This window comes from Poecilia reticulata, linkage group LG7 (genome assembly GCF_000633615.1).
Source record: "Poecilia reticulata strain Guanapo linkage group LG7, Guppy_female_1.0+MT, whole genome shotgun sequence".
NCBI lineage: Eukaryota > Metazoa > Chordata > Actinopteri > Cyprinodontiformes > Poeciliidae > Poecilia > Poecilia reticulata.
Genome location: NC_024337.1, coordinates 23310481 through 23326648, shown reverse-complemented (window position 1 = coordinate 23326648; position 16168 = coordinate 23310481). Strand labels below are relative to the sequence as shown.

General features: G+C 39.9%; 1 protein-coding gene across 2 annotated transcripts in view; it reads left to right on the top strand.

Moving 5' to 3' along the window:
- Window positions 1-16168, top strand: part of nkain4 (sodium/potassium transporting ATPase interacting 4) — a 58618-nt gene that overhangs the window by 28775 nt on the left and 13675 nt on the right. For both annotated transcript variants that reach the window (XM_008413926.2, XM_008413927.2), the window contains exons 4-5: window positions 1240-1440; window positions 14663-14723. In XM_008413926.2, the coding sequence (XP_008412148.1) occupies window positions 1240-1440; window positions 14663-14723 (262 nt within the window). The remainder of the gene's footprint in view (window positions 1-1239; window positions 1441-14662; window positions 14724-16168) is intronic.

Sequence of the window (16168 nt, the reverse complement as noted above, 5' to 3'; positions counted from 1 at the left end):
CCCATCTCCAGCTAACGTTCCAGGCGAGAGGTGGGGTTCACCCTGGACAGGTCGCCAGTCTGTCACAGAGCAACACAGAGACAAACAACCATGCACACACACACTCACACCTAGGGGCAATTTTGAGAGGCCAATTAACCTGACAGTCATGTTTTTGGACTGTGGAAGGAAACCAGAATTCCCATTCATTTTATTAACTATATATTTTTTTAATTACTTGTCTAACTGTGCTGCTCTTTTTTTATTTCTCTTTTTGGGGTGAAGTAGTTTTCTATTCACATTAAGAGCTGCGGTTCTCACATTAATGGCTCCCTTTGGGGGGCCAGTCCTTCAGCCGTCCCCTCTACCCATTAAAATCCATGAAATTATTTGACATTCTGAAGTGCGATGCATCGCGGTCTCACAGAAAGTAACCCACCGTCCACACAGGGATCTCTGTTCCCTACTCATTGTACATGCATAAACACAATTGAAAGCATGTTCAGGTCACAACTGATAGATGTTTTGTATTTTATTGTATGGATAATTGGGTGCTTCTATGTTTAATGCCACCCTGGGCAACAGCACATACTGGGCCGTATCAATAACAATTAATTAGATCCAAACAATCCATTGCTGTTTTTTTATCATGCACCATGATGCTGCAGCTTAATAAATTGTGCAGCTCTGCTCCTGGCTAAGCATTCTTTGGTACAGCTTAGGTATACAAATCAGTGGCAAATGTGCAAAGTGTAATCAGATGATAGTGGCAACCAGCAGGTTGCTGGTTTGATCCCCGCTTCACCCATCTTTGCTGTTGTGTCCTTGGGAATCTTAGTGTATGTAAAGTTATAAATTTGTAGAAAGTACTAAAATAATTTATTTTTTTTCTGCCATTTAAGCAAATAGAAATAGTAGCTGTCCTAACCGAGCTAATACAGAAAAACTTTAGTCTGAATTAATGTCCGACAGAGAAGACAAAAGTTTATGACGTGTATGCAAGTAACTGGATTCTGCCGTGTACGTCAAGGCAATTAGGACCTTGAATGTCATCCGATAAATTAAATAAAGTGTAATAATTAGCTAAATATATACAATTGCTTAGACTCGTCTTGCGTGATCACAAAATTCTTCAATGGTCACACACTTAACATCCCTTCATGAACAACTTGGCGCTCGTTCTAGATAAAGATTATGTGACTATGCCTCACAAATAATAGAAACCACACAAAAAGGTTAACGTGTTTCTTTTTCTTCTAGGAGAGCGATCTGCTGACATTTAACATATCAGCTCATCACTCCTGGTGGAGCGAGCACGGTCCCGGCTGTGTGAGGAGAGAGATGCCACAGGCCCCCGGAGTCCGCACCACAGAGAGCCACTCCTACATCTCTGTCATGGGCTGCTTCATGGACTACCAGTACATCGAGGTCATGCACAGCAGCGTGCAGATCCTTGTTGCTGTGAGTACGGTAGCCCCGCAGAACAGCACAAACACTCATGGGAGTACACCAAGGACATGGCTCCGTGTTATTGGATCGTGTCGCATGCAGATGGATTTATGAGCATAAAAGGCGAACATAGTAGAACGGGTGGGGATGGTTTTCCAACGAGTTCTTTGGAAAGGACACAAACCTTTAAAACTTCTCTGGTGTTTTGTCTCTACCAGCCTTCCTTCCTGTGCTCGGTAAATGGGAAAATGAACAGTTGTTATGTCTGGCTCACGCTCAGACCTGCCAACAGCTAACAGGTTTTCACCAACAATGGAAAGGCTGTTATTGTCCTCGATTTACATCCCACTGTCAATACAACAGAAGCTCTCATCCTGCCAACATTTTTTATCTGCACACACCCATGTGCATGTATGTTACAACTAGACCCGTCCTTATTGGTGCCAAAGCACTTTCAGTTAGCAGAACTCAGATTGCTTTAGTTTTGGAGACAGAGATGTAAATGTCACCGCCATATAACTGCACAAGATGGCAAAAAAAAAAAAAAGAAGACAGACATCAGCTTGTTTTGGTGTGAAGTTGGTTTTTGACTCTTCCCATGCAATCTTGGTGTAATTTAAGCTTTAGAGACCACTTGGAAGGTCTACTGGGAGAGGCACCAAATAATAAAAATCACTGAATTGTATCCTTCATCCCATCATTCCCATGAAGAAAAAACCTCATTAACTGTTTAGCTTTCTGGCTTTGAACTTGTTTACTTCCACTCTTGGACTCCAAGCCTTGCTTCTGAGGGGATGGCTGCAACATTTAGCTGGTGACTCACAGGTTATTGTTGAGCCAAGCAATCACCTCAAACATGAGGAGGGCTCATACTGGGAAGAGGAGGTGAATTGGGACTGCAGTCCCTCTGTGTGTTGTGTTATATTTCTGGTTTGCCAATTTCCGAAACAAGTCAAATACAAAGTAAATTTAATGTGTTCAATTAATCATTAAGGTTTTAGTTTGTCATTTTTTTTTGTCAGGCTGAAAAACAAATAGCGCATTCTGTTTGTTCTCAGAAATCAGATTACCCAGTTTCCACTATGTGAATTCTAAACTACATTGTTGTTAAGTGGTTTTGCTAATAGCAGTTAGCATCACAACACTTAGGAAAGCTCAATAATGGATTTAGCTCAACTGATGAATGTGACATCATTCCCAAATCCACGTTACAACGCCTACGACAAAACAAACGCTCCGATAAATCACCAGCAGATTGTCGGACAAAAGAAGTCTGTTATCTGTACGACTGAATAGCTGGGAAATTGATTGTAAATTGATATCCTTTATAGATCCACGGCAGCATGACGTAACAAGCCCCTGCTTTACTCTATGACTCCGTCTCTGAGCAAAATGGCTCTGTTACATAAATAAAGCATCAAACAAACAGAAAACAGCAGAGAATGTAAACAATGCATCAAAACTCTGTGATGCCTTTGTGTATGTGGGTGCACAATAAGGCTCGGTAAGAAGTTAGGCTTTCATTTTTTGCTTATGTCGTAGTCAAAACATGTCAACTACTCTGGCAAACAGTTAATCAGTGGAGAGACGTCAGTAATTCAGAAGTGAAGCCTTTCAGAACTCTGCTGGATATATAGAGCGCTTTTTACTGAAGTAACACGTTAATCTTTCAAATAAGATTTCTTCTTCTTCAAAAAGCCTTACTTCATATCAGTTGTGCTCATGACAGTCATAAAATGTGTTGTTTTTTCCCCATCTGTGGATTACGACTCTCACTGAGGAACACTGGTCCCAAAGTCTTCAGAGGCACATAGGGGACACCTTGACGCCTCTTACCAGTCAACGAAGGTCATTTGGTACCTTTGACACACACTGAGGTGTGCAGTGTATTGGATAGTCAAGCTGTTAGACAGTCAAACAAGTTTAAAAAGGGATTAATGCTTTACAACAGTGGTCCCCAAACTACGGCCCGGTGGCCGAATCCGGCCCGCCTCCACATTTGGTCCGTCCCCCTGAACAGTACCAGAGAGCATTTAGATTTTTTTTCATATGCCATATTTTCCGGACTATAAGCAGCTACTTTTTTCCTAAGCTTTGAACCATGTGGCTTATATGTGGATTTTTCTTCAACCACCAGGGGGCTCTTTAGCAGGAAGTGAATCATTGGAAGTCAAAATTGGAAATAAAAGAAGAACGTGCCCATTAAAACGGAATTAGGTTTTAATAGGGAATTGAAATTTGAGAATGTTGTTGATCAGTTAAATAGCATTGAGGGGGGAAAAGAAGATTTTTCTTTTTTTTAAATAATACTGGGATCATTATGAGAATTTGAGGTATAGATATTAGGATCCAGTAGATGGCAGTAGTGCAACAATAATGGATACAAGCTGCCGTTGAAATCTAAAGAAGAAGGCGCCTATTTTCATTTAGCACATGCTAGTAAGTAGCAGACACGAAGGATCAGCACTTTAACTGTTACAGTTACCATTCGTAAACTACCGTAATCAGTTCAGTTAAATCTAAACTTGGCAACTTTTTCTTTGTCATCCGTAATAAATGTGATATTCAATTGACCTGTTATGACTCAAATTTTGGGTGTCCGCCCCCCTCTGCTGCTGCTGCATCACTGTGGAAAACCTGGAGCAGCAGAGATATCTGCGGCTTATATGTGCATGTTTACTGGGTTTTTAAAAAAACTTTGGTTTTGCGGCTTATAGTCCAGAAAATATGGTATTTATTTCATAAATAGTGTTATTTCCTCACTTTTGTTCTGTGAAGAACCCAGAGAATGTTATTTGATTGTGCTTTTTGGAAAACAATACATTTTTACATTTAGGCACTCCTGCAATCGTCACACTTTTTCTGTTACAAACTGACTCCGGGCCCCACTAGAGAAGGGAAAAGTTATGTGGTCCTCACAGGAAAAAGTTTGGTGACCCCTGCTTTAGAACATCGGCTCCAACCAAACGCAGCCTGTGTGTTTTATAGTTAGAAAATATATCTGTTTTTGTTTTGTTTTTTACCTCTGTCTCAAACGGCTAATGCGCCCTTTTTTGGTAGATCACACAACAGGTCAGGAGACTTGATTTGATTGGGCGGCGGTTGCTGAAAAATATCACATCTTCATTTGGTTTGATTCACCTTCAGACCACGCTGTTCTTTGAAGGGTGTCAGAACCATCCAGTCACAACAGCCGTTTGTTCGCAGCACCATCACATGATGCTGCCGCATAGCCTTCCTGTTGTGTTTAAAGCTCTGTGTTGCTCCTCTGTTTTGCGCCTGCTTTATCTTCTCTCTGTCTGGGCGACACAGACCTACATTTAGTTAGCATACAAATGTTCAGGCTTCGTGCATTTGACTACAGAGGAACCTGGGGGACCTCAGGAACTGATGCAGACGACGAAAAGTCACAGGTCTCAGCTCTGTAGAATATGCAAATATTCCACATTTTATTTTTTAAGTGAACTAACTGGTTGTTTTGTTCCCATGGAATAAGAGAAGGCATCAGAAAGTCACAACAGAACATTTTAGGATAAGAATCTGAAGAAAAAGGGAGTTGTTCCTTTTGATCTTTCAGGGTCACATGGAAAGGCCATAAAATATTTAGTTTGGACTCCAAGGAGTATGTTTCATTAGGCTGAAAAATGTGAATACGTTAGCCAGCAATGGTGGGAGTTTTCTCATCCGTCTGCTCCAGGTTTACAATCCAGAAGAAAGAGACTCCTACCTGAAGCCTTGAATTCAGTCAAGTCCGAACGGTTTTGTTGCTTTGTCGTGCCGCGGGCAACGCTCAGGCAAAGGAACTTCATAATCTAGAAGGATGAGCATGAAGTAGAAGCATCGTTTTCTAACTTAGCTACTGAATTATTTATCACAGAAGGGAATATTTTCCTCCATCTCTGCTTTTATTTTTTGTTGCTTTTACTGAATCCAAACACATGCACATCACGCACGCAAAAAAAAAAGAAAAGAAAAAAATCAACCTTCCTTCAATCATGGTTCTCTCTTCTTCAAAGCTAAATAAAAAAACAGCTGAGTGTGAGGTAACATTTCCAACAAGACGGAGGGAAGTACAGTTTGAGGGAAGGAACAGAAGCAGCGCAAGAGATGAGATGCTTGCATCTGTAGACATTTCTCGTAGACACTGGTGGGAGCAGGGAAACATGCACGAGAGTTGTAAGGGCTGCTTGTTTTTCCCAGCAAGCAGCTGGAGAAGGTGCTCTAATACATTTAGATTATTGTACCATTTAACTCTGGATGTAGCTGCCACAGGCTGTGCTTTGTACTGTAGCAGTTCTGCTCCCTGAAAAACCTGGCATCGGCTGAAAGTTAAGGGGGGAAAAAATGACAGCCTGCATCTCTCTCTCATTCCATTACTCATTTCCTCTGTTTGCATGGTTTTTTTCTCTCCCCTCATCACAATCTCTCTGCTCAGTGTCTTCCTGTCTCCTCTTTCCTCTCTGCATCCCAGTCTTTTTTGACCCCCTCATCCCTGTCGAATTTCCACCAACTCAAATAACAAAAGTGACAGTTCAGTTCTTTTTTAAACTAGTTCGCTGTCACTTTGACTGTTTTTCTCAGTTTAAGTAACTCTCTGTTATGTGTCGTCTGCTGTTGAGGGGCGGAATAAAAAATGCCCCGTCGGTTAATTACAGAGTGTGAAAGGGTCACTGCGCATTTTGTGGTCACTGTGGTTCAGCAGCATGAAAACAGCATGATCACCCCACCCATCTTATCATCCGTTTCAGAGGTCAGGGTTTTCTCCCTTTGATGAGTCCATTAGTCCCTGTTGTTTTGGAGCTCTCATGCTGAGGGACCAGCATTGTGAGCCATCGATGTTGATCTTTGATGTTCCTATTTTGAAAATAAAAATAATTTTCACCCAGCATCTGTCAGGAACTAGTCATTCGCCTCTAGTACCGAAGGAGAATGAGGCACAACTATAACATTTCAGCATTTATGCTTACATTTTTGTTCACAGCATCTGCTTCAAAGGATTCCCAGATCCAGGGATGGAAGGAATAAGGAAGCAGCCGTGAAAAATTATTTGGGCTGTTCGCAGAAGCACAGAGATTGAGACACGGTTCCTAATACAGAGAACTAATGTTATATTTCAACGATTTTCTTGACCAAAATAATTTGTCTAGAGATGGTCTGATGCAATTTCTTTCAGGTCTAGATCGTATATCTGAATTTAAACATCTGTCAGTATAGTTTCCAATGCAGAAACGTCTACCTGATCATTTAGAGTCATTTTTGATTATGGTGTAGACTCATAATCACTTCATTAGGTATTACGTGCTGGTATTGGATTGGACACGGCTTTGAATTCTCTCCTGCCTTTCTTCTTTATACCGTAGATTAAACAAGGCGTCACTCAAATGATCAGCAACTGTAACAGTTTATTCGTGTATTTTCCAGATCCTGGTGTTAGCAACTTCCAAAACACTTCCAGATTCTACATATTGTGGTAATGATCATTGACAGCTGAATGGAATAAAATAAACTTCTGCAACCCGTTTAACCCTCCTTCTGCTAACTCTTCTTTTAGCCTTTTTCCCCCCGATATTTTTGGCAGAATTTTCACTAGTAAAATCCAGTCCTCTCTTAAAATTCTTGTTAGTTGCTGCAACATGTGGAACTAGTGGATGCAGTGTCGGTCTCCATCTGATCACTCATCAATGAATGATTTCGGTATCAAGTAAAGACGCTGATAGTGACCTGGATTGGTCCTGTATTTTCTTATCCGTTTTGGGTCAGATTAGTTTAGCTTTAATATTTGTAATTTCTTAAAAATCTGAGAGAAACCACAGAGCAAGCAGAATAGAAAGGGAACCATAAAGTTATAAAACAAGCAGCCTCCAAGACAAGAAGTGCATCTTGAGTTTGTTACAATGTTTTGCTTCTCATTCAGCCTCGTAGGTTTTAGGAACAGGGAGCTTTAATTTCCCCTTGTCTTTTTTTTTTTTTTAATCAAAGCTTGTTTTTAACAAGTTGTAGTTGTGCTTTTTCTGTCAGCATTTGCATGCCAGCTGCATGTTGTCTAATGTGGAAAATGCTAATTAATACCAAAAATCCCCAACATACATGACTCTCTCTAGCTTGTGTGTGCGCCTGCTTTGATTTGGGAGGAGAACAAGGTGGAGGAGAACAGGTGGATGTGGTCTCTGCAGTCCCTACCTCATCAAGGGTTGTCATTAAACATGCAGCTGCCCAGACACAAGCACACACTTCTAATTTTCTGTAGACGCTTGCTGCCTTATTTTCAGGCAGGAAAGTCTTGTGTAATTAACCTATAGGCCGTCTGCACCACCCCTCTCTGTAAAGGGCCGTTCCTATGCTCTGAAATGTGATGTTGTTTTATCTGCAAATTTCTTTCATTACATTACATGCAGAGTTCTCTTCTGACACCAGAGCCCCGATCAATAGCGCAGTAATTAGCTTGTAGCTCGACTCACATTTTTGTCACTTACCATTGGCCATATAACAAACGCTCACAGACATAATGCTGAAATTATTATGAAGTTAACACAGCAGATAAGTCATTTGGACTTTAATCGGATGTTTTTAATTATTTACTAATGAACTTAAATATTTAAAGCTAATGTAAATGAACGTAAAGGCAGTGACACACCCAATGGACCAACACTTTTTACTGAATGTGGGTTTTTAAAGGTAGTTATACATCTTTTTGGACCGGCGCTGTCGCTGTGAGCCTGATCTTCATTAGCCTATGCAAATGCATGTAACCTTTTTTTTTTTTCCCCTCACTCAGCAGCTGGTTCAATTCCCACTCCCTCACAAAGACAACGCTACAGACTTCATTTTCCTTTCTGAAGGCAGAAACACAGAAGAAACCAATGTAATTCTAATCTTGTATTAGATTTTCCTGTAGCTCGTATATTTTTGCAAAAGCAGAGAAACAAAAAATTTTTTATTAAAGTTTTTTTTCTATTGTTTTCGTAAAATCGCCATTATAGAATTCTGTAAGAGCAGGAAAGAGAGTTGTGCTTATAGTGTTTCGCCAAGTAAGATCAGGAAGCAGAGACAGCTGAATAGAAAGATAACAGGGAGGATTAACGGGTCGTGGGGTCAAAGAAACGCCTCTGTTAATAAAACAGGAGGAGCTGCAGAGAGCAAGAGAATAAAGTAACTGATTGGCAGTCAAATGATTTGGCTTCAGCGTTACAGAGAGTCACGGGGGAACATGAAAAGGCTTTATGAGCTTAATTAATATGACATTAATTTCTAAAATGATCTCTGTGCTCCCACTGTGAAAGGAGTACGGTACATCAAGCTGATGAAAACGTGTATTTTTGTTTGAGAGAGACGATGAGACCAGTTTTATTATTCGCTTTCGCGGACTCTTACCAAGCAGTCAGCCTGTGGAGTTGTCACTTGTTATTGAGAACAGTGACCTGTATTAGCTTCGCCCTATGGCAGTATACCACCTAATGGACACTCCTCTGATCTTGTTAGCTCCCTGTGGATGACACTAACTATCAAGCTGTCAGCAGTCATACATGGACGAGTGAGAGACGGAGAAGGGTTTCTTATAGCTGAGCTTTGTCAGGCACACTGGTACTCAGGGAAGTTTTCCCTCATTAAAAGAACATATAGTAGAGTTTTGGAACATTTGGGAATAAGTTGCTAAGGTGGTTTAGAGTTTTAAAAAAAGCCCTGATATTCTTGTTTTGGCATTTTGTTTTGTGCTCTTGAATTTTTGCTGTGCTGTAGTTAATGAGATATTTATTTGTGTTCCTGTTGGTCCCAAATAGAGAAGGTGATCTCATCTTGCAGCTCTAAAATATTAAAATCAGCTTCTGATACAAAAATATAAATTTTTATAAAGGATTAAGGCTATGAGTGTGTTAAACCCAGCACCTGACAAAAACATGAGATTGTGTTGAGGAGATTAAAGCAAGATCAGTTCTTACGTTATTTAAGAGATAACTAAGAATAGAGCTTATTTTTGTTATAGTTGTTTATTTTAAAAAATCTTAACAACTTCATTCAAAATCAGGAGTAGAGACAAAAAGGAGAAGGTTGGAGAGCAAACTCCTCCAGGACAATTTAAGAGATTTATTATCAGGGTTGAAGAACATCACAGATTTCAAGAAGGAGGATCAGAGAGATGGAAGTCTGGATAAAGCCAATAAGCTGAACAGCAGGTTCAGTCAGGAGCAAGCACAGCATCCTCCTCTCCACACCCCAGTCAAACTGACCGTGTCACACCTCTGATGCTTCATCTCTCTCCTGGAGAACAAAACCTGCTGTTGCTTCATTGTTGCCTTCAAAGGAAGATGCCGACGCTCTTCTTGCCTCCGGGACAAAAGGAGCAACGTCTGTTTAGGTATAGAGGCAGCTGGAGAGACCGAAGGCGACCAATCTTCAGTCTTGGTCAGGTTCTGATCCCTCAGGTTCTGTGGGGTCCCTTCAAACTGAAGAGACTCCTGTTTTTCAATTTCAGTAAGCAAAAAAAAAAAAAAAACTCTCAGGACCCCATCATACACCTCCTTGGCTTCAACCCACTGTCATCTGGACAAAACAAGCTTGCACTGTGAATATCATGTTCTTTTATTTTTCTTGCACGTTTAACACAATGCAGCCTGATTTTCTTTGACATAGAGACTCCAATCGACACAAGTGGAGGCCTCAATAATCACCTAGACAAACACACCATGGTTCGTGCGTCTGAAGGATTGTGTGTCTGACCAGAAGGCCAACAGTGTTTAAAAAAGTTTTGTCATTCAGCCAGTTTCATTGAGTCGCCATCTTTGCAGGAGTCCTTCTTCCACAGAAAGCAACAGTGGAGAGGAATGTTTTAATAGGAAGACCCCTCCTGCAGAGCAAGGCTGAGCGTAAGCCGCCATTTGCTATCAGCAACCGTGTATTAAATAGGGCAATAAAAAACCCAGAAACACAGAAGCAGTGGTCCAGGACTACTTTCTGTGTTGTGGAAAAATACACTTTTATGGTAGCAATGGCTCTTTTTGCTAGTTTTCTCTCATCTGAGAAAAGAAACCTAGCAAAATAGTCATGTTTTAGTCTCCAAAAGTCCCCTGTAACAGCAGAAAAATTCAGTAAAGTTGTCGCTGCTTTTCATTTTTTTAAAGAATAGTTTTGATAGAACTCTATATACTAGCTAAATATTGCTTCAAAATTAACAACACAGCAGCCCGATGAGAAGCTTTGACTAGTTGTATCTCAAATCTTCCTTTCTTTCTTTCAAAGATAACGGTCTCACACAGATACATGCGGTGTGTCCAACATAAAGCACTCGACCTCTTTCTGGAGCCCATAACAACAACGTCCTACATCTATTTTACCAGACGGTCACATACTGACAGCGACTGGACAGCACTTTGTGACACAAATTTCACTTTAATGAGGAATGTTCAGGAGTTTTAACGCTGTAAGATCAATCCTCTCTAAAGACAAGAATTTATTGCAATCATTTCAGCGTAATCTACCGCAAACAGCCAGATTTTCTAAAACCTGCATTGGCTGAGACGAGAGCAGCCCTTGGAAGAGCATTGCACATCACAGATGCAGAGCAGCAGCAGAGAAACGGCCCTGTGAGGCCCACTTGGTGGTTTGTAGTTCCCAACACCTTAATTAAACACACAGTGTTGACTTTTATTATCTGCTCTATTTCACTGTATGTTTATATTACATGAATAGGCTGCCGGAGCATTTTTATTTTTTTTAACTACACATTGTTTATCTCAACCGCAGGCAAAACAAAGGTGTGCTCAATAAAAACCCATGCAGGCAGCCACTTGCGGAGGAGCCACACGCGGGCGGACGCAGGCACTGAACGCGCGCGCCCCATGCTGTTAACACCATCTTGTGTTTGACACCGGCTTTATACATATGCTAATTCACCTCCATTTCACCACCACTGTAATGGATGGGGTGAGACCAGCAATTAGATACTGGAGAGCACGAATGTGGTTGTGAGGGAAGCTGCAGAGGATGTGCAAATTGTTCTCTGTGTTGTTTCTTTTTTATTTATTGGGTATGACACGCATTTCATTCAGAAATAAAACATCAGCTAAGCTTCAATAAACAAACAAATTAATTCATATAGAATAAAACTCAAATGATTGAAAGAGGAGTTCCTGCCACTCTAAGTAGGTTTCAACTTCTGTACGTTTTACATAAGTGGGAATAATGAGGTGCAGCTATAACCCCTCCTTGGTTTGTGTTTGTGGGGAGGGCAGGGTGCCTGTCGCTCTTTTAATTGGCATGGCTCGGTGCCAAACGATGGATGGATGGTTTGGTGGAGAGACTCGATGTGTCTGCTTCAGAGTTGATGGCGGCCATCTGCCTGTGCCATGGGCTCCTCTCAAGGCTGTGTGTTTGTCCACACATGAGTCCTCCTGCTCTGTGCTTTCTTGTGTGTTTATGCAGACATGCTTTAAGCTACTGCGGCAGCCAACCCTCAGAAACTTTGGAGCACAAATTAGTTTTATGATTGCAATGAAGCCTGGATTGCTCTCTCTCTCTATGTGATTCTTTGTTTTCTTTTGTTTTTTGTTTTTGTAATAATTCAGCGGTAAATGATCAAAACTGACAAGTTTCCCGTTTTCTCCTGCCAGTTGGCTCTGATCGCTAGCCTGCAGGTCAAATACTGAAAGGTTTTAGTGATCTCCTTGTTCATTAAATACCTCAAAATTAAAATCTTACAGTTTTCCAAATCTGTAAATACATGAACACACAATATGTTCTTTAAAGTACTTTTTTCTGGGGATTAGTAAACCGTCGTAAAAAGTTTAGATACAATCTTTGACTCATTAGTTGACAAATTCTTTAAACTTGTTCCCTTTTATGTCCAATATTTGCTACACTTACTTATTGAATTAAAACAAAATTTACACAAATGAGATTCTTTTTGTTAAAGTACTTTGTAAGAAAATTAGAATCGACCAACACCTGAATTGGCAGCTCGTATTTTAAAGAAAAGTGGAAATCATTTTTGGCCAGTTAACGCCTGACTGATGCTTCTCTGTTTCCTAATAAAAACTTTTTAACGCTAATATTCCCATACTCGGATTTAAATAGTGCTCTGCCTTAAATAGTTGCCGTTTATCATTAATTTTTGCCTTTAGATACATTTTTTCTCATGACTCATGTATGACCAAAGACAATGGTTTATTTTATTCGTAGGTCAAATATATTGACGGACAAGTCAGTCAGTCAACTCTTGACCAAACTTCTTTAGTTAACCAATTTGCTTCAAGTTTAGATGTAACTAATTTGCCAAATTACAATTATTTTACTAAAAGTTTTTGCCACTTTAAAATTTGAATGACTAGTAAGCCTATAGCTAACCTATCCCGAGTCATTCTATTGATCTTTCAACACATTTTATACCCATAAAAATGTCACATTCAGAGGTTCAGCCTCAGTCAGATCATCTGCTGATGATTCTTCTATTCGGATGAATTAGTTCTGCAAAAAATATTCTCTTTTGTCTGATAGTTTTGGAAAATCTTTGTCAGTTCACATTGAGTCTGGAAGAAAGCTGACTATCTCTGGCCCACCCATGTGCTCCTTCAAAGCTCACACACCCATTTCATCTGCCAAAGAAATCTCTATCTTGTCTTCTGGTGTTTGTGTGTTTCTTGGCCAAGTCTTCACTCTAAAGCCCCAGAATTATATTCAGTGAAGGTTGTCTTTCAGCTTTCTTTACTCTGGCAATTCCTCAGAGCACTTAACACCTTCTGTTCACACCGAGTTGGTTGCAGCTCTGGAATATAGTGGCACTGGAGAATCATCCCTCCCTCTGAGCTTTATGTATGGCAGGGATTTTACGTTTTGCTCGTTTCTTTCCACACCTTCGTAAAATGTGTTGCCTTCCCCGACAGAAAGGCATTTTTTGGCTTTTCTGTTTCAGTTCATTTCTGACTTTGTTATAACACCAGAATTGCTTTAGTCCAAATCTGACGTCACACATTAATGAGAAATAAATGACAATTTATTTATTTTTGCATGAATGTTGATGATTAACTTAAATTAGGAAATGAAAATACTGGATTTCTCAGTCACTTGAGCCACAGCTGTCTGTATATGTGAGGTGATTTAGACACAAAAGAAAGCAATACATACTCCAACAGTGATAAGAGATGTGAAAATGTTTGTATGATCTATGGCTGATATTTGTCAGCTGTTTTTACAATAGTGCCCTGGAAAAATGTTAACACTTTTTTGTGCATTTTTTCCACATTTCAACCACAAAGTCCTTCAGATTTTATTTGATAGACCAACACAAAGTAGAGCACAGCTGTGACATTTTCATTTTTTATTCTGATATCCCAAAACAAAATTCAGTAGAACAACTGCCTTCACCTAATAAGTAAAAATAGTTCTCTTATGTATATTTTAATATTAATATAAGGATGGTTGATAGTTTTAGTTTATTCGATCTAAAACACTCAGACACATGCATAATAATAATAGTAGTTACAGTTAATCAGTACTCCAACTACAAGTCAAACAAATTCAAAACAAAGTCCAGGGAAAATAATTCATAAGTGTTGCATAAATGGAAAAAGTACAGATTAAAGCTTTTCAGATTATCCGTGTCTACCTTTACGTGTTCGTTAACAGAATACACAGAATCAAAAATTACATCCAGTGAGGAGAAGTGGCTATGAAAATCCTCAGAGGTTTGTTTGAGAACTTTAATGTACAAACAGAACACCAAACTTCGAACATCTCACAAAGCAATGTTCAATCCAGAGGTTTACAAGATTAGTCTTTAAAAATCGTGTTTAAAATGTTTTCACAAGCCATGTAGAGCAGATAAGAGGCAGAGCGAACATGCAGCGGAAGGCTTTCTGGTCCGATGAGACACAAACTGAACTTTTTTTCTTTTGGCCTGCACATCATCACCAGCACACCATTGCGATGGTGAAACATGGTGTCAGCAGCAAACATTCTGTGCGAATGCTTTATGTAAGAAACTGGTCAGAATTTATGGGAATCAACATTAATTTGAGGTAAGAAGCTAAATTTGGATTATGGTGTTAAATACAGGGCAGTCCTGGAACTGACTGATTTAATCTACCAGTAAATAAGATATGGTTTTATGAGTTTTACCATCTGCCCACTGGAAGCTTTTTTTTTTTTAATGTCCTGTGTTGGATTGTCTTTCTTCTGGAATCATGCAGGTTTCTAACTGTCAGCTCTATGGAGAATAACCTCTCTCATTTCTGTGTGTTCACAGCTCCTGGGCTTCGTGTACGCCTGCTATGTTGTCAGTGCCATCACTGAGGAGGAGGACAGTTGTGAGTGACACACACACGCACATAGAAACAGTACTGAAAAGGAACTTTGCAGCAAAAATTGGATCACACCCAGATTCAGCCCCAGACACAATAAACGCCTGAGCTTAAAACTGTTGAGCTACATCTTCCTCACCCACTTCCAGTCACACCCCTCTGTCTCACAGCTTCAGCTTCTCCATGTCTCTCTCCTCTTTCCTCCCCCACACCAGCTGAGGCCTCTCACTCTTTTTTCTTCAGTACCAAAGGGTCCATTTGTTACTTCTCAATGCTTCCATAAGTCTAGTCAGTTTTTTTGGTTTTTTTTTTCTTCAGATCGGTTTCAGTTTCACACATGCATTCATTGCTTTCTCTGTCTGCCTCACGTCTGTGTTACTTTGGGTACATTTGAGACTTTGATTAGGATTTTTTTACTCTTTTCTCCCCATGTGCCCTTGTTTTTTCACTCTAGCTTTCTGAAGACTAAGCAAATCTGCTGTTGTGTATTTATAGGTGCCACGACTACACCTGTCCCACCACTTTTGATCACACGCATGCACTTTACTCTTGTTAGATCTCTGTCCTCGTCCTGAAGTTCTCACCATGCGGAACAATCTCCTTTTGTACTTCAAATATTGGTCCAGTCTTATTCTTGCCCTGTCATGCAGTAACAGGCAGAAAGAATGAGGGAAGGGTGTGGGAAATGACGAGGAGGTGGCACTAAATAAGTCATGGGAAGATTGGGAACCAGAGATGGACGTTTGTGATGAATTGCCAAGCTGCTGTGACCTTACAGAGAGCGGGTCGGGGGTCCTGCCTGAGGTTAGTCGATCATAGGTTAGGAAACATTTGATCTTGGGACCACTGGTGGTCATAAATATCTGATTTGTTCTGCAGTGACGCCAGGCTGCATTTTTCTCATGTGTAAGAATTTGCTTTAAGAGATATTTTGGAAATGGGCGTGGAGAGGGAGGTTGTGGGTGTAAAGTAATTGAATAAACAAGATGTACAGAGGTGATTTATGAGGATTTGTTAGGATTGTTTGAATCATTGTTTGAATTGAGCTGTTGCTGAGTGAGTTGACTCTAAAGGGTTCAATGCAGCTCTCTGATTTTATTAACTGGATGGCCTTTTGGCATTTTCTAACAGCCTACACAATTTATTTGAACTGGATTATTGTTGACCTGAATTTGCATTTCATATTTCTTTTTTATTTATTAATAAATAGCTTGCCATACTGTTTTTTTTAAAACAAAATGAAAATAAAATTAAAAAAACTCCAAAATGACTTGAATTATGAATTATGTCAAAAATGACTTTACATTTTCCTTCAAAAAATGAAAAGATAAGGTTCTGATGTGGATAGGTAGAAAAAGTTAGAAAGTGAGAATGGTTTGTGTAGAGCCAAAATAGTCAGTATCCCAATAATGTAGTTAATTGTTGACACTGGGAAGAAAGAAAAGAGTGAA